Here is a 27,334-nt window from a genome sequence, read left to right on the forward strand (position 1 = left end):
AATTTTAAAGTAACCTTCTAGTCTGAGATGGAAAGTGTCTTTTGCTTGTGCTTAGAGTATTGAGTGTCTTTTTAGTAGTGACTATACAATTAAAGTGAAAATTCAGAAAATGTGGTTGCTTTAGTTTGTAAGAACAACTTTTGTTCCTGGTACTGAGATGGATGATATGTGGGTTTAGGGAAGTCAGAGAAAAAACAGATTGAAAGTGTTTCTCTGCTGTAGCATTAGTACTAATATGAAGTCAGCACCTCTAAGTTAAAACTCGTGTTCTTTTAATCCAGCTTTTCCCCTTTCAATCTTCTTAGACTTACTTTTCCATTATTTGTATAATGTACCATATGTTCTTGTGAAAATGTGATTAATTATCACTGTCATTGTTTTCATGTTATTACAGCTAAAGTATTTCAAATGCACCCATTCATCCATCCATCCATAGAGAGAATCTGATCAAGTAATGTTAGGAGGTATTTCTTTCTGAAAAAGAATTCCATATTATACTGAGGGTCCTATCATCTGTCTAAATGACTTCTGTGTCTGGTACACTTGATAGTTGGCAATTTGAAATCAAATCTAGAGTTCTTAATATCAGGTTTTGAAGGGGAAAAAAACCCAGCAAAAAGATAGAATTGTTTTGCTTAGCAAAGTAGTTTACCACTTTCTGTTAGATGTAGGATGTCTTGCCTTGTATAAATCACGTGGTGTTCCTGAAAATGAAGGTGAAGGGAAATTTAACACCTTGTTATCTGCTGGTTTGCATGTACAGAGCTCACTGGTGCCATGGGGTGTTGCCTGTGAGCTCATTGCACCTATGAGGATGTGTATTTCAATCTTGTCTGATATTTGAATTCCTGAATATATAACCAAATATATACATGGAAAATATTACTACAGAACCGTATATGTATTTAGCATAAAATATAGGTGATGTATGTGTAATCTAAATGATCGAATATGTAAATTGCTGGAATCATTAGTATACAAATTTAAAATTGGTTGGACACATTTGGTTTTAAGCCTTGTCCTTGGTTTGTTCATGGCTTTGACAAATGTAACTGCAGCCCAAGCCATCAGATGAATTTTATGACAAATTACAATTTTATAAATCCTACAAGGTGAGAAATTATTAATAATCACAGTCTTTTTTCCATTATAAAACACAATAATTTTCACAGTTGAAGTGACCACAGGTCAAGCTTCTGAAAATGTGATATGCTTAGCAAAATTCTTGGGGGGCAGTTCTTAACTTTTTGGCGGATTCTGTCCAGATTAATTTGTTGCAGTCTGGAGCATGAAGACATATTTGGTCTCTTAGAGCTCCCCTTGTGCCTTCCTACTGCTTGTAGCACCTAACAAAAGCAGCCAGAGAGAAAAATTGTAAGGGGGCACCTGATACTTCTGTGCAAAGAAACTTTATGCCAGCTGGTTTCCTTCTGAAAATCGTGACACTCAAAATGTCAGATGTATTTCCAAATGAGTGATGTAAATTTTCAAAATGGACGTTTCTTAATAACCTTCTTTCAGTCGTGGTCCAGAAATGTAAAATTTCAGGTCAGGTTGTTGAGAGATTCAAGAGCCCATGTAAAACTGGAGAAGGTGTCCCTGTATTGGTTACATTTGTGCTTTGCCCCTAAATGTAGCAATGCTTTGAGTTGTGATACCAGGAAAAAACAGTGCACTGCATGAAAGGAAGCAAATGATACAGATTGTAGTAACAGCAAATTCCCAGGTCATGTATGTAATATCTTCCATTTAAGAGGCTGGAAACTTGGATAGAAAGCCAATTAGTTCAGGTATCTCTTTTGACTACACTGGGCTTTGAATTAGACCCACCCTGATGAAACAATTTCAATTAGGACTGAACATTTTGGAACTGGAGTTAATTTTTTTTTTTTTTTCACTAAATCCATTATTTCTGGAGATCTTTCTTAGAGGTTTTGAAGTAGAACTTTTCAGTGTGGAATTGTGGTTGAGCAATTAACTGCAGAGTGCTTAGGTGTGACCTGGGAGTGTGTGATCACTGCTGCTCATGGAGTTTTGAGTTCTGAGGTTTGGGGGTTTAAATCTTGACGTCTGTAACAAGCTATGACTAAACTTTTGTTTGAAACAGATAGAAAATAATGGACCTCTGATCAACATGATATACAAAGTGCTAAAGAACTCAGCACAAGGGTTACTATCCAGTATACATGTAAGACTGCTTGCATTGAAATGTGCTCATCCCATCGCTTTTTCAAGTAGCAGTCAGTGTTCTGGCTTTTTACAGGTGTCTTTTGGTGCACAGTAGTGCTTTCTGTAAGATTTTATTTTTACTTCTCTTTTTTTCCCCCCCCTCTTTTGGAGTCTGTATGCGAAATTATGGCTGACCTCAGTGTTTGGTTTCATTTTATCATGTTTTGGAAATGAATGTGTCAAGTAGTGACTCCTGTGTGGAATTTGGAAAATGTGAAAGCATGCTTAATCCTCATTATGTTGTCATGTTCACTGCTTGATAGTTAACAAATTCCTTACAGTTCTGATTAAGTAATTTAAAGTATCCCCAGATTCTGTAGATGTGTTTTTATGTTAATTCTGTTGCTTTGAAAAAGGCTTTTGCATTGCCTTAGCTTGCAGGTAATTAAATATGCAGAATTATTACTTTTGATATGCTGGTATTTTATGTTTATATTTAATTAATTGTTACAATTATCTATAGGATTTAGCATTTAAATAATTTCATTAATAATTTTGAAAGACAGTTTTTTCTTCTACATAACATCTAATTGTTGAAAAAAAAAATTAAAGCTTCTAGAGGCAATAAATACTATTGATTTTGGTGATGCAGAAGTAATATTTTACCACTCAAAAGTACATGAGAAGTCTTTAAATGGAGTCTGCCACTGGAGGAGAGAAGATGATATTTACCTCACTTAGGGTAAAATTTAATTACTTTTAACAAGCTAATATGGTCCTGTAGGTGACTCTTAGGTTAATAAGAAAAATATGTACCTTCAAGTCTGGAGATTGCCAGTTGGTAAAAAGGCAAACTGCCTCTTTATACCCCTCTTACCTCACTAAAAAAACCAAACAACTTCAGCTTTTGTATCAAAATCTCTCCTCTTATATTACTGAAGACAATATTGAGGTGAATTTTTCTCAATAAACTTTTACCTGTATATGAATAAGAATATGCTGTATATGAATACTACTAACCACCAGCTGGCCCTGTGATAAGACAGTATTTGCTCTAATGAATCTTTAAAAGTGTTCCAAAGAGGTGATATTAAATCAGTAGATTTTAAGGCTTGGAAAAAATGTATTATTTATGAGCTTTATTATATTGCTCTTTTTTTAATCTCATTTGCTCACAAAGAGGGTCCTGTGTAGGCAGTGGAAATAATAAACATTTCTACAGACACAGACATGCCTTAATTTTTAAGGTTGATGGGAAGGTTGGAAGTACAACTGAGTATTGTTTTGGTACTGATTCTAAAACTGTTATGTGAGAAGGTAGTCTCACCAGAAATGGAATCTGAAACCAGTGATTTAGGGAATGAGAGATTTGGTACATGACAGCCACGTCAAAATAGATTAATTACATTTCATTCCACTATAGCATTTTTATGGCAGTCTGTCTTTAGTAAAATCCACCCTGTGGATGGATTTTGAGGAAGATACTGTCCTTTGCAGAATGAAACACTTGCCAAAAGTTGTATTTTTAGTCATCATGAATGCTGCTATTGTTGCAACCATGCATTTAAATGAACGATTCCATTCCTTTGGCTTCAAGAAGGCTATTAGAGCAGAACTGTTAAAACTACCAGATCTTGCAGGAAAAGGACTTTTCTAACCAGAGACAGGTGGGATTATGTTGTTTTGTACAGAATTCCAAGCTGCTGGAAGAGTTACTAAATAGCTTAATGTAACTAGTAATCCCTTTTGTTAACACTTCTCAAAAACTAAAGCCAGATTTCAAAACACTTGTATCCTTTTTTTTCCTTAATAAAAGTGAATATTTAACAAAAGCTTTCTTTTCGCTGCTGAAGCATCATTAGGTTTTAGTTTGCTACAAATTTCTTACATTTTGAAATTCTGTTCCTCTTAGGTGACAGGACGTGACACGTTGAAAGAAAGAAGTGCAAAACCTGTCAAGGTTGCAGAAAGTGATATTGATGTAAGTATCAAACACCACTTCAGCACCTCTTGCACTGATTTGTCTGCTTCTTTTGTACAGTTTACATGGTCATTATTATGCTCCTTGGGGTGAAATATTACAAGGGGGTACTTTTCTGCTTGGTTTTTAAATTCTAACCTTATGTGTGTGTATGATTTCATTTCCAGGTGAAATTGAGCATTTTCTGTGAGCAGGACAGAATTCTGCAGGACTTGGAGGACAAAATAAGAGCCCTTAAGGAAAATAAAGTAAGCAGGTTAAAAAGGGCTTAGTAAAGCAAAACAGAAACTTTTATCTAATCGTGAAGTATAAAATAGGAAATTATAAACAATAAATTGAATTAATGGATGATGATTGCACTGTACTGTGTGTATACTTCTATGATAACAAGAATTGGGTTTTATTTCAGGATTGAGTACCCATTCTGAGAAAACATGTTTTTGAAAGTGAATGTTTTAAACCCATCTGCTTTACTTCCTGTGAGCTATAGCTGTCAATAAACTGAGGTGATTATAAAAATAATAATAATAATAAAAACATATATATCCTGAAATGAAAGTGCTGTTCAGGTGGATCCTGTGGAAGAGCTACTGTGCAAAATTAATTCCATTATTTACTCCTGACTAAATGAATTGGGCCTCTTTCATGTTTTAGGCAATATTTTAAACCCTCACATGACTGTTTCACCCACAGCAGTGAAGGAGAACCTGTCCTTAAACAAACAGCTCATGCTGGGCTGTGGTGGGGCTGTCATAGTTCTGTACTGCTTAAGGGAATTCTTCTGAAACTGTAAATTACACTTTTGTACAGAGGGTAAACAGAAGAATTCCCCTCTCACTGCTTTGTGTTTTCAATGGTTTTGGCTGCTTAAAGGGAAGATTTAATAGAAAATATCAGATAATTTTGGATACAATAGGTAATTAAGGCTCTTGCAGTTTTTGTTTACATGTGATTCTCCAAAACAGGAGGCCAGTCCTAACTTCTCTTGGTTTGTAGGGAAGACTTGGGGCATGGAAAACACCTTTCATCTTCCTGCAAGTAGGTGCATAAATTTCCATGTAAATGTTGTAAACTTACTGCTGTCTTCTTTGTTAGGATCAGCTGGAGTCTGTTTTGGAGGTTTTGCACAGGCAGATGGATCAGTACAAAGACCAACCACAACATGCAGAAAAAATATCTTACCAGCAGAGACTTTTGCAAGAGGACCTTATACATATTCGGGCTGAAATATCCAAAGTTTCAACGGTATGTGTCTTTGGTTGCTTCAAGAAAACCAGAATTAAAATCCCAGTTAGACTAAAACTGTGTTGGTCATTGGATAAGGGAGTTAAGACCTGTTCTAAACAGTTTTGGTTAAGGTACAGGATACTAAACCAAACAAAATTCAACACTCTCTCCAGCTTTGCTTTTCAATGGCTGACTCCCATGCCCTCAAACCAAACAAAAACCCTTTAACTTTTCCAGTGTCTTTACATGTTAAGTGTGGGCTTAAATTGCAAATCTTTCAGCTAGTCCTTTGAAAATATGTGATTCCAGGATGTTTTTGTGGGATAAAAAGAGTTGGGAAAATCTGTTGATATTTCAGTAAAAAGTTACCATTCATATTATAGCTTAATAAAATTCAAATGTAATTTAATGTTTTTTTCACTGTATTATTACTGCCTCTTCATGAATGAGACTAGATCTTTGTAAGACAGTTTCTAAAATTGCACGAGCAGCTTCTCTATAGTAAGGTCTGATCACTAAAATGACAGTATTATTTAAATGTATGTAGTCAGTTTGTGTCTGTAGAAAATGTATGACTTTCACAGTCAGCATGTAAAATGTGTTTGTGGGCATAAATAGCAAGTCCCTGGAAAAAGGGCTGTCCTGGTGCAGGGATTCTGCTACATGCCAGTTTGGTTTTGTGTCAGGAAGCTGGCCAGAGGTTTTTGACTTGATCGTGCAAGCCATGAAGGGTTTTCAGGTGTATAATCAAGTCTAAGCAACAATGTAGACTAAAATGGATTCTTTACTTCTTTTTATAATAAAACAACAGTCACTTCAAAACTCTTTGGTGCTCAATTAGAGGATGGAGAAAGTGGTTTTGAAGTTAGCACTGTATTAGAGTATTCCTTCTGTTAACAGGAGATGGAAAATGCCTGGAATGAGTATCTGAAATTAGAGAAGGATGTGAGCCAACTGAAAAAAGCCTTACAGGAGCAGATGAACAGTTCATTGGTATCTCAGGTGAGTCCATTTCCAGACACTCTAAACACTTAGAGGATGGCTTAGTCTGAACTTCAAGTTACCATTTCATAAGAGAGATTTTCTCTGCCGTTTTTGCAGGGTGTTCAGCTGTCATGTAATTTGGTTTGCAGAGTTCAGGCACTGTGGCAGCATGGCTGTGCAGTGAGAAAAACACCTGCATTGTCTTGCAGCACTTGCAGTAGTGCCATAGTTTTTCATAAGTTGTCTATGCAAATTTGTCGTTATTTTATTACGTTTTTATTACGTGCTGACATCTTGACATTGATAACCTATTCAATTTATCAGACTGTGCAGAGGACTTCTTAGCCTTCCATTTATTTGATCTGACATTGTTGGCTTCTTTATCCATTTTTAAGAGCATCAGTCACTGGTTGTTATTGTCATTACTTGTTCTTTGTCATGTTCTTCTATTTATGGAAGATTTATCTCTGCAGATTGTTTTGTGAAGTGGAATAAGTGTTTAACAGCCATCAGTAATTGAAAGGCATCTCAGTTTTAAATCAATTATTCAGTTTCAAATTTTAAAAAGAAGCTTTGTTTGAAGCTCAGTTGTTTTCCTTGCTGAAATGCATGTGGAATACCAGATTATTTCTACATACCTGCTTACAGCTGGTTACTTTATTCTCAGGGAATACTGGATAATTTTTCCTTTGTGTGAGCTGAACACAAGGAACACAGTTAATAGATACATTTTTCTCAAATCTTAGTCTACTTTTCCAAATATCCTGGACCAAAAGAGCTCACCAGTTAAATTTTTATCTTGTTTGCATTAAGTATCTGATCAGATATAATTTGAAGCCTGTTTATTTTCACTATGAATGAATAAATGTTAGTATCAAAGCAGGAGTTGTAAAACCTTTTTTGATTGCATCAAAGTACATTTTCATTTGCTTTTCATTTTGGGGTGTGGGAAGTGATTCAGTTTCTGGAGTCAGAATATGTAATTGAGCTCAGCTGTAGAATATATTTTAAAGAAAAAATCCTGGGGGAATATCAGAATAAAATGGTCCTTGTATGAAATTACTTAGTTTAACAAAGGCAAATTACACCTTTAAACAAAATACACCTTTTTAGACCACTTTGAGATTAACACCTAACTGGAAATTTTAACATGCTTAAAATACTGGATGTGTGACATGGGATTCACCAATACATATGGAAGGGAGTGTGGCTTGCACAGAAAAAAATGTTAATTCAGTTTGATTATCATCTCGTATCACATAAGTGATTAATTATAAATACACACACAGCCATAAGCACGTTATCAGTTGTATGTGTGTATACTTTTATCTGTCTATACATACAAGTATGCACAGATATGTTTGGCTAAGTTTTAAAAAAATGTTTCTGAATACCTATTTTGGAGATTCTAAGGGGAACTGATTTTTTCAGAAAGTACTGAATATTCTAAAAAACTATATGCCTTCAAAGAAGTCTCACTTGAAGTACCCATAATAGTTAGAATTTTTTGATCTCTGCCTAAGGGCATGTAGACTCAAGATTGTTTATCTAGCATTTTCTAATAGCACTAAATTAATACACACTGTATTTAAAAAAAATGCAGTCTTCATGGAATATTATTAAAAATTCAGTAAATTTGCAGGCTCAAGTTGCTGTAGGAGACCACTGATGTTGTTTCTATGTAGCATTAATTAAGAGGTTAAAACCTAAATGTTTAAGGAGCTTGGTCAGAGTGAATCCTGCTTTTTAGAATGTAGCTACAATTGTCTTTTGCTGAAGGGTTGAGGAGGATCTGGGCATGCTGAATTTAACTGAGATGGGTTATTTTATCAGTGATAACTTCTTAGTTGGTAAGTGTTTCTCCTCTGCCTTTGTGTCAGTCTAAATTATGTTTCTGTTTGAAAGAAGTTAGAGAAATAAAATGTTCTCTCCAAGTTACCTTTTCCTGCTTGCCAATAAAGTGTATTTATACCCCTCTGTAAACAGCAATCTTGGCTTTCATAATTTTAAAATTAATTCATCTGCTCATCATTCGGCCCAAGTCCATTTTAGATTTAAAATATTCTCTTCACATCAATATTTAAGTAATGGGAAGAAATAATATTAAAAGATCTGGCTTTTCTATATTGCTAATCAAACATTTTCTGAGTGGTTTCAGAAGCAGGATTTTCAGTGCAACTTAGTGTTTTTTTCACCAGTTCTGAGGCTTGATTATTGTAAATCCATCATTTGGTTCCTTGTAGTATGATTAATCTCAGAAAAATGAAATGAAATGTGCAAATTTATAGTTTGTGTCCTGACAATCTTTCAAAACATGTCCTATTTATCGAGTGAGTTTACTACAGGCAAATAACATTCTCCATCATTTAAATGTTTGTGTTCTTGGCACCCTGTTTGCTGATCTGTAACCTGGCTGAACATATTTCCTGATTTAAGACAGAAAGTGGAAAGCAATTTATATGCCTTCCTTAGCTCTATGAGGTGTAACAGCTTTTACTGAAGTTTTTTTTCCACCCTCAGCCTTATAGGATTAATTAGTAGCTATTTTGCAGCTCATGGCAAGTGATGAATTTCTGGAGTTCTTGAGCAGTTTGTGAGCAATTCTTAACTTAAGTGTTTCACTGCCTTCGCTTTCTTTAATGGTATTGGTTTTACCAAGTTAATTCTTGATGCAAATTTTTGAGATCTGTGTTACCAGGCTTTAATGAATTAGATGACAGCAGCTATTTAAGATGATTGGAATGACTGAAATGGTGGCTTCAGGAGCCAGGCTGTGATGCAGCTCAGTCTGTAGACAAAGCTTCCCTTTCTTTCTTTCCTCCTGGAAAAAAGCCTTGGTAAAGCAAATAGGATGCAAGATGAGACCAAGTCCTGGAGCAGCAGCAATATATTGTTTTAACTTGTAATATATCATGGCCAGTAGGCCTAACAACTCAAATATAAGCAGAAATTAAAATTGTCACCACTTCTGAATTTTGGGGTTTTTTTTCCCTTTTTTAATACTGGATATTTCCCCTAAAAGTATTGAGATGTTTTTTAAGGTTGCTATAGCAGTCTTAAGTTTGATAGGTGTAGGATTTAAGAACAAAGTTCAAATTAAAAGGTTCTGGAAACTTAATTTATGTAGAACATTAAAGTATGTTTTTGTAGTCTGACCAATATTGTAGAAAAATACAGACTTGTCTTTTTCCCCTGTCTTCTATAGGAAGTCTTCCAAGAGTTAAAAAATGCTTTAATAAATTTTATGGACAAGATAGGTTTGTTGGTGTTTTGTATTTATTAGTTTTTATTTTTAAATAATTATTTAACTAATTTCTAAACACCTAAGTTTTCATGTAAGTTCTGTAATTGTAGTTTGGTGTTATCAAAAGGAGGAAAGGCCCATATTAAATTAAAACTGAGGTACAATTGATTTTTTTTTTTCTTTTACTCCAAACAACAGGAGAAAACACAAATACAAAAAGACTTGTGGAGAATTGAAGATGTTACAGCTGGCTTGAGTGCAAACAAAGCAAACTACAAAACCATAGTAGACTCTATAAAGAATCCAGGTAAGGGGAACCTGATGGAAAAATAAAGAATATACCAGTGCAGCTGAGTCTTTGGGTCTGTGCAAATAATCTGGAAATTTGTTCTGCTGTAGAAAATCCAGTTAATTCTGCTACTGGATGTGTCAGAAATCTCTGTTGATTGAGTGCATTAACTTGGTGTTTCTTTGCCTGAGGTGACAGAAAGGTTTTTTCTTGTTTGTTTTCACATACCAATGGTTCTAAAATGTAACAAGCCATAAAAAAAGGAAACAACAATAACAATAATGGGCTACATTTTTCAAATTGCAGAAGGGGTTCCTGTCAGGTGCCAGGCCCTTACCAGTGTAGTATCTGTTCTGCATCCTGTCCAGGAGCTTTTCTCTGTGTTTTTCTCTGGGTTTATTGGTTTTTTCCCCCTGGATGCAGCCCAGCTGCTTTTGCTGCAGTTGCCTTTCCCCTCCCTGTTCAGGCAGGTGTTTGGTGGGCAGAGCAGCATCAGCTCTGGAAAGGGAGGGAGGCACAGTGTGTGTGGTCTGCACTGCAGTGGCTTTATTACGTTTCAAAGACAGGACCTGATGTGTTGGGGTAGCAAGAGACTGTTAATGCCTCCTGCAGAACTCACCTTTCACATACAGAGATGAAATAGTTCTGAGATGGTCCAGATCTGCAGGCAGCTTAAGGAATCTGTGGCATGAGGCCAGATGCAGCTTATGGACTGATTCCATATAACTCCCAGGCTTTTCCTTCCATAGCTCCCACTGCCCTCCACCAGGAATTTTACGGGATGATACAGAGCTGTGTGGTTTCTTTTTTGGCCTGAAGGACTCTCTAGATCCTCATCAGAAAATGGTTTTGTCTCTTTCTCCCCTAGAGAGAAAAACAGTGCCTTCATTTTCTCAGTCTTCAGTGCCTTCCTTACCAGCTTCCCTCGCTGCTGTGGAGAGCAAACTGTCCGTCCCGCAGAGCCCTCCGCGCAGCCCGCTGAAATCCCCTCTGGAGGTCAGGCTCTACCCACAGCCCTATTTCCAGACCAGGACACAGCACCAAGCACAGCAGCTGAAAAAAATCGAGCCACCTCTTCAGTCACCAGTCAAGCTCAAGCCAAAGGTTGTAAGTGCTGCTCTTGTGAGATTCCTTCAGCAGCGTTTCCGTTTCCCCTCTGTTGGGAGCAGCGGGAGTGTCACGGGTGGGAGGTGCACACGCTGTGGAGACACGGCAGTGGGTGTTTGTGTGGGAGCTGAGCAGCAGCACTTGCAGCACAATACATGTGGAGCCCATTGTACAATGGCCATAGACTGGTTTGGAATGTGCTCATATTCAGAGCCTTCCTTGGAAATGCTTTGTGGTTGATTTCTTGGGTCTTGCTTGGGCTTTAAAGCAAGGCAAAGTGGAGTGGACAAAGGATAGCACGCTGAAGCAGTCACAAATGCTTCACATAACGCACTGGCCTTTATTTTGCAGTTTATGCCAGACTGTTTTTATGCTCTTTGCCAAATCCCTGCGTTTTCCTGTTCCCAGGAAGATGAAGCACCGCCCAGACCTCCTCTCCCTCAGCTGTACAGCCCTGAGGATCAGCCACCAGCTGTCCCACCCCTCCCCAGAGAAGCCACTGTCATCAGGCACACCTCGGTGCGGGGCCTGAAGCGTCAGTCAGACGAGAGAAAGAGAGACAGAGAGCTCGGCCAGTATGTAAATGGAGATTACAGGGTGAGCACTCACACTCCTGTACCCCTGCACTTCAAAGAGATGGGAACCTTGAATAAAAGATGTTGTTGTCTATAGAATATATGGATCTTTAATAAAGTAATCATGATATAGAATGGTGGAGAGATAACAATGATATAATAATAATAATAATAATGATCCATGCCATATGATAATAATGGCAGAGAGAGATGTAGCAGTCCAGAAACAAAGCTTCAGGATTTGTTTTAGGATTATTAAAACATGCTATCTGTGATTTCACTTGAGCTGATGAGTGTTTTTTCTGTATAGGTGGAGCTGCGTTCATACATGAGTGAGCCAGAGCTGGCAATGATAGGGGGTGACCTTAGCCACCCTTCCAGTGCTTTAATAAGCCCTGATAGTGGATACCAGACATTACCTACCCGTGGTAAGCCAGGAATTTATGGTATTGATCCCTAACAGTACTGTCTGTATAGGAGCTTTTCTCTTGTAGGGTTTCCTGGAGATGATCTTTATCACCAGATCAGTGTTTTAAAATTAACCATTCAGTGGAAGTTTAGAAATTTTGTGTATTTTAATGGTGCTGTTACAGACAATCAGCCTTTAGCAAAGCAACTTAATATAGAAGGCTTAAAAACCCCCATAGCAAAACATGGAATTGGCTCTTAGAATGTCTCTTATATTCAGGGTTACTTTTCCTCATAAGTTCTGTGCTATCTTTTGCAAAGTCCAAGTGTTTTTAAAATATCTATATTGCCATTAAAATGTAAGTGATAAGGTAGATGAATATAGTACTCCAAACATTATATCTGACTTGACACTCCATCCCCCATGTGCTATTGTCTTGCAACTCGTTCTGAGGATAGAGATGATATTTGGGCCAAAAGCAAATGATTTTTTAGCCATTTGCTTCTTACTTCTTCATTTCTAACTGTGAATGTTAAGGTTTTATTTTCTTAATAGATGTGATTATTTGTACCATCCATCTACTCTTGTACACCTGAGTTCAATCTATCCCTCCTTTTGTATAATCTTCTAAATTATTATATATTTTTCTGACTTTCGATCAGTAGCAACCTGATGCACATTTTGTCTGGCTGAAATGAAATTTCATGCCTCTTATGATCATCTGAATTGTAAACTGTGTGCTCAAATAGTGACCAGAATGCCACAGAAACAGGATAATAAAATTTAAAAAACCAAACTGATACTTGTCTTATTCTGTCTGTCATTTGATTTTAAGGCATTCTCTTTTCCCTCATAAAGGTTTGTCTGGATCAACTTCCAGATTGCACCAGTCATCTACCATTTCATCATTTGCAACACTTCGAAGGGATAGGTCCAAGGTAAGTTTTAAATAAACTTCTGAAGACAAATGTCTGAACTGCTTGCAATAGTTAAGCCCAGAGTACGTTTTGTGTAGCAGGAAGTGGGATTGCAGTAGCCTGGGAGAGGAGCAAGAGCTGTGATCTAATGAACTCTCCAATTCTTCGCTTTCTTAAATGAACAAACAACTTACTGGATTTCAAATAGATTTATAAAACAAGGTTTAGAAGCAAAAATCAGCACTACTAATAGGAAATAGAGTTGAGGGAGTGTATACAAAGAAATGCAAAGTTAATAGAATAAAATTTAGTAATGAGATAGGAGAAGGAGTCCATTTTTTTTTTTTTGTATACTTCTTATAAAGTATTAATTACAGCATGTGTTTTGTGTGCCTTGTGACTTCTCCAGGAGAGACCAAAGAGTGCCTTGGAACGTTTATACTCTGGAGACCACCAAAGAGGCAAGATGAGTGCAGAGGAGCAGCTAGAAAGAATGAAGAGACATCAGAAGGCATTGGTGCGGGAACGCAAGAGAACTCTTAGCCAAGGAGAAAGGCAGCCCGTTTCATCTCGCCCTTTCATCAGGCCCGTGTCTGCAGACGTAGGCTCAGTATGTTAGATATGCCTTAAAAGGACTAAACTAAAAATATCTTTGGATTTCTTCTTCTTTTTTTTTTTTTTTTTTTTTAATTTTTTTTTTTGTTTTCCCCCAGCAAGCACTTTGACTTGAGCGCGTGTGATGCTTCTAGTCCAATTAAATTAGTGTTCTGTGGTATCAAATGAGTTCAGAGAGTGTGAGGAACAGATGATATTTTTTACTCGTAGTTATGGTAAATGTGGCAGGTTCAGCAGGTAAGTTGGTCCGAGGTTAGTGATGAGTGGAGATGCCAGTATTTTGGGGTGATTTCAGAGCCATGATTTTTTTTTTTTTTCCCTTGGAATTGTATTTAGAAAGTGACAGAAGCTTGTACAGTTTTAAAAGTGCTTCATGATGGAATGGGCCTTTTAGAATATTGCTTCTCACCATGGGTGTTTTTCCTTTTAATTCATAAATTAGCCTGCAAGATAGTCGGTGGTAATATCAGACCAAGGTGGTGTTTGTTTGTTCTTTTTAAAAAAGATGTTAAATGGATAATCAGTTTTAAAATCTAATCATGCTGATTAGGAATTTATATAAGAGCTAATGTATTCTAATTGATACAAATTCTTATTTAAATCTCAAAATGTAGAATATTCTAATAAGGCTCAAATTTAGGCTGCTAAAGAAAAGTATTTTTGTTGCTTTCTGAGAGTAAATGCTGTGCAGATGAGAAGTTTATAATGCTACATTTTGGATACTAACCAAAGCAATTCTGATTGGTGAAGTTACCCAGTTGCTCACTTGGTGCTAAACCAGGATTGTACTGTAATTGCACTTATGCTGTGGTCTTTTAATTTATTTTTTTTATTTGGTCCACTAGAGCTTTAGAATGATCACATTGTTTTACCTAATTCATTGCACAAGATCTCTTGCTTTTAAATTTGTCACTCATCATACCTAATGCCTCTTTTTTTTTGTTTGCTTGCTTTTAATTTGCAGAATTTTGTAGCTACTTTAAAATTTCTAACTGGACTACTCAATTTTTACCAGGCTTAATTGCATTTAGTACATGTGTGTCAATTGCTGGCATTGAAAAAAACCTTATAATCAGCTTTTCATTCCCACTGTTCTGTAGCACTAATTTGCAGCCAGTTATTTGTATTTACTTTCCCAGTAAATACAACTGCACTGCTTGGAGACATTCATCTGTTTTGTCTTCTGTTTTGCAATCACGAATTTTTTGAAGACAGTGCATAATGTTTGGGAATTGTAGTATTCCAGTACCACTGTTACTTTCATACTTTAATTGGAAGAAATAAATCTGAGCTTCTCATGTTTTCTGATTCACATAACATACACAAGTTGAATTGAAAAGCTTTCATAACACTTGTTATTAACATTTGTGGCAAACACTTTATTTATAAATTTGGGTGCCATCTTGGTCTTTTTCTTGCTGTAAAGAATTAAAATAGTTTTTCAGCCCTAGTAGTGTTTTGTAGAGGTCATCTCTTGTACCTATGGGGCTTTGATATGCAAAAGCATGTTTGATAGCACAATTACTTACAGCATTACAATTATTTAGCAGCCACAATGGCAAACAGTTAAATGTATGATTGAAGTGCTGCTCAGTGTGTAACATTTGCTTGAAACATACATTGTATGTGTAATTCTAAATTTTAATTGGTCAGCTCTCAAGTGTAGGATGACATTTTAAGTATTGATCACAGTACATGAGTTCATTTGTTATATACAATGCCTTTTTAATGTAAAAGTTGCAACATCAAAGCCAATAAAAGAACTGCTTCATAAGAATGGTTTGATGTTTTTCTTACCTATTATATAACAACAACTTGAAAATGATCCTGTGTGTTTAAAATATACTATCTCAATCAGGCCTGGTTCGAATATGAGTAGAAGGATGAGTTTGGAGTATACTCATATGAGAAAAATCTTATTTTCTCTGTCGAATTCTGTCATGTATTAATTTTTGAGATATAATTGCCTCTTACCTACTTAACTTTTTAATATACATGGAAGATACTTATCTTCTGAGTGAATACTGAGAGCTTGTGCATGAATAGGTTTCAATTAGATTTATTAATGCAAGTGACATAATGAAGTCTAAGGACTTCATGTGGAGTTCAAACTTCATCCAAAACAAGCCAAAGATTTGTACCAGAACTACTGGAGATATTTTTTAGAAACATAAAAGTGGCACATTCTCCTGTTGATTCCCTCAGAACCTTGAGGAGATAATTTTGTTGTTGTTGTTGGTTTTGTCCCTTCTTTTTTTCTACTGCTTTTAATATCATCTATGGTAGAGTTGCTCAGATCTACTGGATGGAATGATGCTACAACTGAACTTAATTTTTTGAACAAAAAGGTATTGGTAGTATCCTTAAGTGTGAGTTTATATGTAATTGTATTGTGTGTAGTTGTATAGGGACTACTGTGCAGTGCTTTTGGGTACTCTACATTATGCAGCTTAGTTTAAATATGCTAAATTTAAATATCAATAAATATTAAATAGTTTTGATTTATATTGCTAGATATTTATGTTTTAAAGACTGTGTGGAAGGCTTTTGCAGGTAGCCAGACTCTGCTTTTAGTAAAGTCTGAAGAGCTTAGAAGCCAATTTTTTTTAACTTCAAGACAAGTTAACGCTAATACACGAAATAATATCAACTCTAAACAGTAGGTATTATTCTAAAAAGATACATAAAATTTTCAAGTTGTGATTCTCAACCAGCACTGTAAAATAGCCTTTCTGTGTAGTCATCTAGAACCATGCAGCACAGCCTCTTTACAATGCCAGGGACTACTCTGCCAGCCTGTAGGCTCACTGGTAGTGGAATCACTCCTGTGATTCCAAAGGTGGTGTTCTGTGTGTGGCTGGTTCCATGTTCATCAGCAAATGTAAAATTGGGATTAGTAAATCTCTTAGAATCTAACACTGCTGAACATATAAAATTAAACAATACTCTGAATTCCTCACAGCACAGCTAGAGATCAATACTCTCACCCTTATCTACCAAGAAATGCAGTTTTATTTTCTTTCTGTTGCCCCTTTGGGGGTTTGCCCTGCTGATTCTTTCAGCAGCGTAGTTTTTGCTGCAGTAGTAATGTGCATTGCTGTATGGTGAGTTTGGCACCATGGTTGAATGCGGTTAATTGTTTTGTATCTATTACCAGTGGAAACGAGAGCAAGAATTTGATTTGCAGTTACTTGAGAGGGCAATTCGTGGAGAAGACAAGGATGAAAATGAATGGTTAAAAGTTCAGCCAGTAGCAGTGACAGAGACAGACCTGGAGCCTCAAGACTATGATTTAGATATCTGCAGAGAGGTAACATTCACAATCTTTTGCCTCCTATCTTCTGTCCCAAAACATTAACCTTTCTAAGTTTTAGGCAGTGAATTCTCATCTTTTCTTTTGAAAGTTTGCTGGAAGTTTGAACTAAAAGGAGTCTTTTGAGTACTGAAAATTTATGACCTAGCACCTTTGTAAGGTTTTTCTTCATACTGTTTTAGTAGAAAGAAGAAATTGAAAAGTTGGCTCTACTCTTTTAAATATATATCTCAGGATTTAAAGGGAAGAGTGATTAAGTCAGGGAAAGTTCTGTAAATTGCGAAAAAAAAGACGAGAAGACAACATAATGAGTATTTTAAAATGAGAAGCAGGAAGGAAGGACAAGTTAGTTCCCCAGAGCTACCTCACTGCTTTTCATGTGGACTGGAAAATGATGATAGAGAAGAGGAAGCACTGCTTTATTTGGCTTGAACAGAAAACGCATTTCTGTCAGCTGTTGGAATGACTTGGTCGGTGTGCTGGGCACTCGAGAGGTCTTTGCTCGGCTGCAGTAAGGGAGGAAATGTCATTTTGAAATGCGATTGAGCCATCTGCTGGGAAGGAGAGAACACAGCAAGGGGAAAGGCTGCAGGGGGTACCTTGTGCTGTGTAAATGCCATGGGAGATGGCAAACCAGTACAACCATTAATGGTAATTAGACTAGTAAGCAACTGTACTCTTCTGAAAGCTGTTGGCAGAGTATCATTTTACAGACAGAGATATTTGTAAATGGTTTACTCTGTGAGTTATCTGTTGAACTCTATGAATGGATTTATCTTTCAGTTAATCTTTGTATCATTTTTACAGAAAATACAGTGCTTCTGTAAACTTCAGAAACAGAAAATAACTTCTGTTCTTATGCCTTTCCTTGCACTCTGCCATTAATTTTCTTTTCCAGAAGACCTTTGGGGTTAGGGAATCATTTTGTACTTCCTTTAAGCCTTGAATAAGAGACATTTTTGCTCATAGGCATTTCTGTCCTGCTTCAGAGTAACTGAAGTAGGTCTGAAGCTCTGGGTGTAATGCTTCTTTCTCAGTTTACCCAGGTTAAAATCATACATTTGTGTTGGAAGGGACCTTAAAGATGATCTAATTGCAGCCCCCTGCCATGGACAGGGACACCTTCCTCTGAACCAGAGCTCCATCCAGCCTGGCCTTGTTGTTCTTTTCCATTTCATGTGGCCATTCTCTTCACCTGGCAGGCACTCCTGTGTTTGAGGTACCTCTGTGCCTCAGAAGGAGACATGCTCAGTTCTGTCTTTAAGGAAATCCATCTACTCTTGCAATGATTAATGGGTTTGTTATTCTGAAAGTGACAGGATGAGCTAATGTAGGTTAGATACAGTATGGAGATAGATACACATTAAAAAAAAAGTCTATATATTTCTGTATCTAGACCTCCAGAGAGGAGTTGGATTCAAAAGTAGGGAAGTGTATTGAAAAAATGAGGATTTTCCTGGAAGCATTGGCTTTGGGTTTCCTGAGGGGGAAGTCTAAAAACTTGAGGCTATGGTTTTAATATTATTGAGTGTGCCAGTGTGTGTTCTTGGCATGAGATTCCCTGTGAATTACTCAGCCTAAGCACTGGGGGTTAGGTCAGGCCACTTTACATAATCCATTGAATTAGCATGAACCATGGTCAGTGGTGAAAAAATTTAGGATTATTTTCATTGAAAACTTGAAATTTTGAAGACTCATTGCCTCATGAGTGTTTTAACAAAATTCCAATAATAATAAGAAAAAAATAGTTCTCCTTTACTTGATTTCTGTTTATTCACACATCCTCTATTTTTGTTTTCAAAAGCAGTTTGTTCTGTATGATAACAATTGATTTTCAAAGTTTGTAAACTGTATTTTCATTGGGAGGAGTGAAAAGTTCCCACAGACTAATTTATCATAGTAAAAAATTGTTTCTAGCTTTCGTGCAGTCATATGAAAATTTTCAGTCTACAGAATTAATTTATGCAATGTGTTTTTCACAATCACACAGTGCAGTGTATTTCTGTTTGCCTTTTTTTTCCCCTTTGCTGCTCACAGAAGATTGTCCAGTCCCAAAAGAATGACACCCTAGGTTAAAACTTTCAGTAATATTTCCTTTCAGATGTAGGAAGTTCTGGCTGGCATGACACAAATACCATGACATTGATATCTCAGGATGTCCAGTCAGTCTCAGAGTGGTTGCTTCTTTCTGCTGTAAGAGCTTTAGTCAGTGTCTATCTTGGGCTGTAAGCCTGAAGAAAGGTTTTCTGTTGATTTTGACTTCTTCTGTAATCCCTTTAAATATTTGTTCAATCTATCTTCTGAAGTAAAAAGAATCAGAGGGAACACTGTTGAAAGGGCATCAGCTAGATATCCAGAAGAAGTGTTAAGCATCAGGTACATGTACTGACTGTGAAAATCCATGCTTTATTCTTTTCACTCTGTTCTCCCATTGAGGAGGATTTATCTCAATTTCTTTTAAGTCTTTGTTATTGAAAACTCGATGCTTGCTTTCTTTCTACAGTTGTCAAAACCCGAGAAGGTTGTAATTCCAGAACGTTATGTTGAGCTGGAGCCAGAGGAGCCTCTTTCTACAGAAGAACTGGCAGCAAGGCAGCGTAAAGCAGAAAAGATAAAGAATATTCTTACTAAATCAAGGTTAGGCTGTAGGGTTTTTTCCAAATCTTACAATGTTAAACATTGAGAACTAACATCATACAACAATCTTTATTTCTGTTACCTGAATGCAGCTTGTAGCTTTGAGAAAATGCACTCAGAATTTATGTGGCATACTCAGAGCTGCTTTTTAAAACAAGGTAGAAGACATACTGATGAATTTTATGTATGTCCATTTTCTTGTTTAGAGAGTCCTAAAACAGTAGTAAGTCCTTACCAAAGAACTCTCATCTGAGAGTGAGGAGGAAGGAAAGGCACAAAGCTGGCCACAAGCAGAAGAAAAGTCAGCATGAGAGCAAGTTTGTTGTGGCCGGAGAGCTGGAGTTGGGAAACAACACTTTTGGCTACTTACAACTAGCATAGTCAGCTGAAACATTCAATTTCCAGAATTTGATATGTCAGGTACCTGCTCTCTCTTAGGAAGGGGTACAGCCTGAGGACCACCAGGTTTTTCATTTTCCTCTGAGCACTAGCCAGGAATTTTACTACCAACTTTCATTTAAGCACATTAAGGATATTTCAAAAAAAGAACTTTCAGATGTTCTTAAGGCTATGCAGAAATTGTAATTGAACGTGTGGTGACTGTCATTTTTCCTTGTGTGCTGTAGTATTTGCATACAACATCAACCCTGCTTTAAAGAACCGCAATAAAACACGGAGCGTAACAGATGAGATCTGAAAACCCTGAATCCAAGCTCGTTCTTATCTGCATGGTGGATTCTTTATGTTTGCAAATGTTAATGTTGTTTTTCACTTTCCCCCCAGTATGCACAATCTGCAGCCTACTGTTGCCCAGGACAAACACAACTCGATTGATTTAGATTCACAGCTGCAGGAGCAGGAGCGCATCATTACCATTTCATATGCTCTGGCTTCTGAAGCCTCTCAGAGGAGCAAGGAGGTAGCAGGTAATGCTTAGTTATTTACAAAATAGCAACTATTCCTTACCAGCTTCTCCAGTTGTGTGGGGTTGTTGCTGAACTCCTGGCATGAGAGAAAGTTGTAGTCATTCATATTCAAAATAGTGAAAAGTGTGTGTTGGTAACAAATGGAGAGGGGCTAATGATTTACATTGAGTATTTGGCCTCCAGTGGACAGGATAAAGGAGGCAAAATACTGTGATCAGTAAGTTCAGAACTTGGAAACTTGCTCTAACTAAGAGTGCTAAAAAAATTAGCATTTTAATTCTCTATAATTACATTAAATCAAATATTTCTATGTTCATTTTTTGAAAGTAAATGGATCTGTGACTTGAAAAAACAATCAAGGAAAGAGGATTTTTAAAATATTTTTTTAAAGAGAACAATTCCCTGGTCTGGTGATGGAGATGAGGCTAGAATCATTTGCAGCTTGAGCTGTGTGCAACAGGCTGAAAAAGAGCTTGTAAAATGGGGATTGGCATGTCTGGTGACCAGGATGAGAGGTCAGAGCAAGACAGCTCTCCAGGAATTCTGCTTGATGCCTGGAAATTAATAGATCCTTTGCAATATGTTGCTAAAAGTGATAATTTCACTCTTGATTGCTTTATAGTTGAAATAAGTAAGAAATGTCAAGAGATTTGTATCACACAGTAATCCATGCAGCAGCCATTTCCCCAAGTGTCTGACTGGCCATTTATAACTGGCACCATTCACTGTTCCAGTGGAGAATGGAAATAATGGAAACTTCAACTATGATGGAGAAAAAATATGCACATTTCTCATCCAAAGTTGTCAGTTTAAACTTATGGCTGTTGCCACAGCAGCCCCTAAGACCTTCCCATTAAAGACAGATGATTCCAGTATCGGGCTGCGTGACGTGCATCTGCAGTAACAGTGTTGATTGAGTGTGGCTGTACACTCAGGGGTGCAGTGCCAGCTGAACCTGAGGGGGGAATGGCATTTTCAGGGGATGGAATACATTTCCAAGATAGGAATCTTGAGACTTCAGAGAGTTTCTGTGGGTAATTTAACTGACTGGCAGGGAGAAAATGATTTGCTGAGGAGGCCAGATGTTATAAAGCTAAACCAAACAAACAGAAAAACATAATTGTAAAATCATGAGAGCAGTTCAGGAATAACCTCGTGGCCCTTCAGGCCATGGGTGTATCAACAGGGCTTTCCCACAGGTGCTTTGGTCCCAGTTCTAGTGACCAGAACCTTTTAACAGGTACTCCAATCCTTTGGTTATGGAATGGAAATTTTTTTCATGAGGTACGAGCCAGGGGAGCATTTTGCCCCTTGAGTTCCAGCTTCTGCTGGGAAAAGGTCACACATCTGGGCTAAGATCAGCCCAGATGAACACAGCCAGTACCTGAAATCATTCTTCTATGTCAGAGCAGAGTGCCTGCCCTACTCAAAGGTCTTCTTGGGGCCAATTAAGTTACTTCTGGGTGTGCCTGAACTTGTAGCAACTCTACAGTATTGAATTAAGTTTGGTTTTTTAAAATATTGTGTAGTGAATTTAGTATACATTTCATTCCTGTAGGTTTTTTATTTATATATTTTAATTTTTTATGTTTATCTCAAAAGTGTGATTTGTCATTTCCTTAGATATATGTAACCACAAAAATCTTCTTTAGTTTCCTCAAAGAGGGAATTAAAATGTGTATTGGCATTGAAATGTTTAAATGCTGCTTCAGAAAACTTGCAGTCAGTTGTGGGATAAGTTTTAGTTTCATTTTCTTTGTGAACCATAGCAGCTGCTTCTTCTGTCTTCAGACCCTGAAAGAAATCCTAACACAGTAGCCAAAGACTATGGTTCTTAAAGAATTCCAAACTTTTTATATTTGTGCACAGCTTTTGTTGCCACACTTTTATCTCAAAAACTCATGTCTTGAAACATGTATTGCTTTGATTTCAGTTATTTCTTACTCCTTTAGAAGTAAACACCTTCCATGGTATATTCTTAAAAAGAAAAAAAAACCAAACAAACAGAGTGGTTTGGTTTTAATAGAAAATCTACAAACCAGAAAAGAGTTCAGGTTTTTTAGTTATGGCCTATTTTCTGATCAACTGAGGTGGTTAAAAAGGAAAGTATTTGACACTTTGCACAGCTGATTTTACATTCTCATTTAGTCTCATATTACAGATTCCTTCACATTTTTATTTTTGTAGTTTGATTTTTGAAGTATGGGTTATTGTTTGCTCCTTGATGATGAAGCAGACCATATCTGAAAATCCCAAACTAATTATGTAGATTGTTTTACAAATATTTATTTATGAAAGAGAATGTGAAGCTTAATTTTGCCCATTTTTCAAGGGTGAGCAGTTATGTTAGGATATTATGCTAATATAAATCTTTTAAGATAAGTTGTAAATTTATCTAATCTTAGCATTTCAGAGTTCCCTCTGTTCCTAATAAGAAGTCAACCTTTTGACTGGAAATCATGCCAAGAATCTGGAAAATTAAAGTCAAATACAAGAGTACTAAGAAGTCATTTCCTATGTTGTGTGCTTTGGCCCTCCAAAACATAAAAGCAGAATTTTAGATCAAGCTTCAATTTCTTCAATTTTATGATTATTGTATTCCAATACTATACCATTATTCAGGTTTATAAACAAGAATAGTTTTAATCATTGTATTCTTTATCCTGTATTTTCAAACTGAAGGATGAAAATGTATTTACTGTATCATGCACTGCACTAAGCAAAATATTATACATATATGTAATTTTGTAAACATTATTTTTCTATATATATTATTTTGGTTTCTGCTCACTGGCATATAACAAAGGAAATGTTGAAAACCTGTACAGCCTCAGTGAAGTCTGGAAATCAAATTAGCAAATATAGGTGCTGGTCCAGAGCTTCAAAAGCTTTAAAAGCAGGGCTTAGGAGAGTATGTCAGTGCTCTGTGCCTTCATAATGTTCCAGTGAAATTTCCTCCTAAGATTGGTTGTCCATATTCTCATGCAAATAGGAATCTTTATTTGTTTCATTTATGCAAGGAGTAGAAAAAAGCAGCAGGTAGAAATGTTGTTTACCTTGTGTTCCATGTGACTACAACAGTGTAGCACCTCATTCATTGCTCATCGGGTGGTAGAAAATAAGGGTGACTCTGTTTATGATGTGAATGTTTGATTGTGCAGCCTAATTCCTGTGTGTGATCCCTTCTAGCTCAGCAGTTGACCCATCTACCCAAAGCACCCTCACCTTCTGTACCACAGCCACCTCACTCCCCCTTAAGCAATGGATTTCACTACACATTTGTTTAAACGCCTTCCAAGTAAGAACTAACTGCTCTTGGCATGTCTGATCTGCCATTGTGCCTGTGCTGTGGCTTGCTAAATTGGAACTCCTTTACTAAACCAAGATTCCATCCGAATGAAAGCATGCAGCTACTTTTTCAGGAACCTTTTGTCCTTGTAAATATTGCTTCTAATGAGCTAACATGTGGGAGGCTGAAGTCTTCAGTTAAGTGCTGTTGCTCTGCAGGTGAGGTGCTTCCTCAGTCCTACTGTGGTGAAGGGAGGAGACATCTGTGCTCTGGGTAACAGGGGGCCGGGTTTTCAGCAGCCTTCTGTACTCTGGTGGCTGCTCAGGGCATACAAAGAGAGAATCCAAAGTGCACCCCTGTACAAGCAGAGGATTCTTTTGTGGGCTGGTATCCTACACGTGAGCTGGCATCAGAGTCTCAGCTGAGGTGAGCTGAAAATTTGGCCCTCTGTAACTAATTCTGCAATGCTGTGTTTGACTTCAATCATGCCTTTCATTGGATCATGTTAACAGAAGGCTGGGTTTGTCTCTGGTTAGGTTGTTTTGCCACTTCAGGTATTAAAACCATGATAATTTTGTTGTCCTTACAGAGAAACATCTGTACTTCTGTCTCTTCTCAGTAGGAGTTGCAGAGATTTCCCTGTTTGAATTGGAAGTAGGAAAAAGTGTAAATATTGTATGCAAATGCTGAGTGTGCCCCTAGTTAAGACACTTGTTATGCATCCATATTTATTATGGATGCATATTACTCTTACCCTTCTGATTTTCTTTGGCTTAATTTTATATTGCCTGAAATTGAACAAGAAGATAAAGCAGAGATCAAGTAGTAAAGAGGGTTGCTTGAGTAACTCAAATAATTGTACAGCACCAGAGACTCAAGCAGGGGGCTGGGACTGACTTTCAGAGGTCCCTTCCTACCCCAACCATTCTGTGATTGCAGACTGACTTAAAAACACGTCTAGCACGTGTCTGTACAAATGTATACACATAGATATACAGTTACAGATGCATATTTGTATAAAGTTATGTTTTCTTCAGAAAAAGAAAGTAGCTGTGATGTGCTGGGGACACAGGAGCTTGAGCCCCAGTGGCATCATGAGACAATTGTTGGCTTAACGTGTCTGTATGAATTGTTCCTTCTGTCAAACTGCAAAAAGCTTAAAAAAAACAAGTTCCCAGCAATTTCTTACTGCCTGGCATTGGCTGACTCCCTTCACTATTTAACCATGTTTTCTTTTCCTTCACACCAGCCAAAGCAGTAAGTGAGCACTGACGTGAGACTGGAGGCAAATCCCGCTCTGTGACACCGCGTGGAGGACAGAGGAGATTCTTCCCCGAGTTTCTGTGGAGATACTCCTGGGCTGGTGACACCTTCTTCTGGAAAGACATTCAGAGAATGATAGGGGGATTTTCTATGAAAATGAAGAGAACTGCAGATCATTTTTTATTTACTTCAGTTTAGTTCACACTTTTTATACGAATAAACGGCACTTTTAATAAACTCTGTAAAATACTGACAATGTATTTTTAGAATGGTGTATTTTAGGTTTTTTTTTTTTTAATCAAGGGCTGAATTCATTTTAAAAGACACTTTTTGCATAGGTACTAAAAGATGCTGTTACTTCCCCCTCAGGCTCAGATGCACATTGTAACATTTTGTGAGAAAAACCCTACAAATTGGAGCAAACCTAGAAGCACATTGATAGGGTATGGATAGAGCTAACACGGGTGACAGGTTTGGTGAAAGGGTGTTTCAGATGGAATATTTTTGTAGAGTTAATCACCCACCCTTTTGCCCCTTAAATAATCCATTGCAAGAACTGTTAGCTTGAATTTCTAAATATTAGTAACCACTTTATAGCTGAAATTTCCCAAGAAAGCCATAACAAAAGCCAGTTTTAAGTCCCCTTTTTTTATGATCCCAGATAATTAACTTAGTGGTATCAATCCACAGTTTGTTAGGTTGCCCTTGAAAGTAGTGCTGCCCCCTCTATAACAAACAGCTAACAAAATTTTTTTTGGAAGTTGAGATGTGAAAGAAGATGATTTTTAATTAAAATATGTGAAGTAAGCAATAAACAATTACATTGTGTCATTTGGCTAGTAAATACATATTTTTCTTCTGATATTTTTTCAATAGACATTACAATATGATGTACTGGCTAGTATTTATCCTAGAAACATAGCATAACTAATGGAATGTGGCACCTGCTAATTCTGTGTGTATGTTCACCTGGTGCTTATCTTTGCCAAACTTTGAAATCCTGTGCTGTACTCACAAATAGGGCAAAGGGTGAGCTGGTTAAAATAAGGAGAAAATAAGATTAAATGTATTGCTGCAACTATACTTTAAAAAACCCTGTGTATGCATCGAATGCAAGACATGCAAAAGCTTCCCAATGTTATGTAATTAGTAGCTGAGTTCAGCTCTGGATGAGAAATAACTGAGAAATACTTCTGCAGTATTTTGTGAAACCACTAACTTGTCTATTCCCTGTATTCAAGTAGTAGCTAAAAACCCCTTGGAACTGACCTTTGTGTTTCAGACTTTAAGACAAATCATCATATATTAACACTATACTCAGAAATATTCTTAAAAGTATATATTTAGCTAATGCAATCTATTTTACCTCAATACTGCCAGTATCAACTTCAAAATCTTTTGCCAAAATAATGATTTATTTTTGCCTTTATAAAAAAGTTTTGAAAGCATAAATGAATATTTTGCAAGAAAACATTAATTTAAATAAAATGTAACCGTTTGGAAAATGGTATATGTACAGATTAAAATATTAACATAACTGCCTCCTATTGCCTCTGTCTTGTCTGCTCTCTTATCAGTGTCCAGCTAGTTGGAAATCCAGAGTCATTTGTGCTTTTATCACATTTTGTTCTTCTTTGGTTCAAATCCCATTGAAGTTCCCCAGTTTGGCACTTATTTTACTGGGATTTGAATCAGGCTCTCTCCACACCAATTCTACATTTTGATGATGATTATTATTGTTAGTTGATTTTTTGTTTTGGTTTGGTTTTAGAAATGTTTTCTAAACAATTGATGAAACCTGTCTTTATTCTCGAATAGCAAGAGTGGGGTGTTGGCTGGGGGGAAGGTGGTGGGCACTGGCAAAGCTGCAGCTCAGCGGCAGCGTTTGACTTTCCAGCAATTCCCTCAAAAGTTGATGGAGAGCACTGGACATGTTGAATTCTTCTGAAAAAAAAAAAAAACAATTAAAAGTGTGTCTGTGACTTAGTGTTGACTGCACAAACTCGAGGGTGAGTGTTTGAGGCTGTGAGTCCTTGGCTTTTGGATGTGAGTGGCAGAAATTGGGAGCTGAGCTGCTGTAGGATGTGCTCATCCTGTTTTTCTGGGACACAACAAGGCAGTGAAGGGAAAGGAGCAGAGGCAGTGCTGCTCTGCAGGATGGGACAGATGTTCATTCTCTTTGCTTTGATCACACACAGAGAATCTGCTCATTCAAGTTGGTGTGGAAGAGAAGGATTTTGCCCTAAACAGTTACATCGTTAACATTTTCAACAAAACCAGTCTTGATTGAAAGATTTTGGTCATGTCCCTAGTTAATCCCATATTTGGAAAAAAATTATAAGATAATTTTTCTTCCAAAACTTTTTGTTGAATGTGTGAAATGCTGTTC

The 27,334-nt window shown here is 36.9% G+C and overlaps 1 protein-coding gene across 12 annotated transcripts in view; it reads left to right on the forward strand.

The window, feature by feature from the left end:
- The window catches only part of PLEKHA7 (pleckstrin homology domain containing A7), a 146,089-nt gene extending 119,597 nt beyond the window's left edge, over window positions 1–26,492 (forward strand). For 8 of the 12 annotated variants that reach the window (XM_071427866.1, XM_071427868.1, XM_071427870.1 and 5 more), the window contains 15 exons: window positions 2,108–2,188; window positions 4,082–4,150; window positions 4,318–4,398; window positions 5,246–5,395; window positions 6,278–6,379; window positions 9,804–9,912; window positions 10,763–11,001; window positions 11,410–11,598; window positions 11,887–12,004; window positions 12,844–12,923; window positions 13,312–13,512; window positions 16,675–16,827; window positions 19,334–19,467; window positions 20,251–20,393; window positions 24,932–26,492. In XM_071427866.1, the coding sequence (XP_071283967.1) occupies window positions 2,108–2,188; window positions 4,082–4,150; window positions 4,318–4,398; window positions 5,246–5,395; window positions 6,278–6,379; window positions 9,804–9,912; window positions 10,763–11,001; window positions 11,410–11,598; window positions 11,887–12,004; window positions 12,844–12,923; window positions 13,312–13,512; window positions 16,675–16,827; window positions 19,334–19,467; window positions 20,251–20,393; window positions 24,932–24,954 (1,872 nt within the window). In that variant the 3' untranslated portion in view covers window positions 24,955–26,492. Of the gene's footprint in view, window positions 1–2,107; window positions 2,189–4,081; window positions 4,151–4,317; window positions 4,399–5,245; window positions 5,396–6,277; window positions 6,380–9,803; window positions 9,913–10,762; window positions 11,002–11,409; window positions 11,599–11,886; window positions 12,005–12,843; window positions 12,924–13,311; window positions 13,513–16,674; window positions 16,828–19,333; window positions 19,468–20,250; window positions 20,394–23,582; window positions 24,912–24,931 lie in introns of those variants that run through there. The other 4 variants (XM_071427869.1, XM_071427873.1, XM_071427867.1 and 1 more) reach the window with 3 other exon arrangements.
- Window positions 26,493–27,334: the final 842 nt, after the last annotated feature.

This window comes from Agelaius tricolor, unplaced genomic scaffold (genome assembly GCF_023055355.1).
Source record: "Agelaius tricolor isolate 1412-34295 unplaced genomic scaffold, bAgeTri1.0.p SCAF_5, whole genome shotgun sequence".
Taxonomy (NCBI): domain Eukaryota; kingdom Metazoa; phylum Chordata; class Aves; order Passeriformes; family Icteridae; genus Agelaius; species Agelaius tricolor.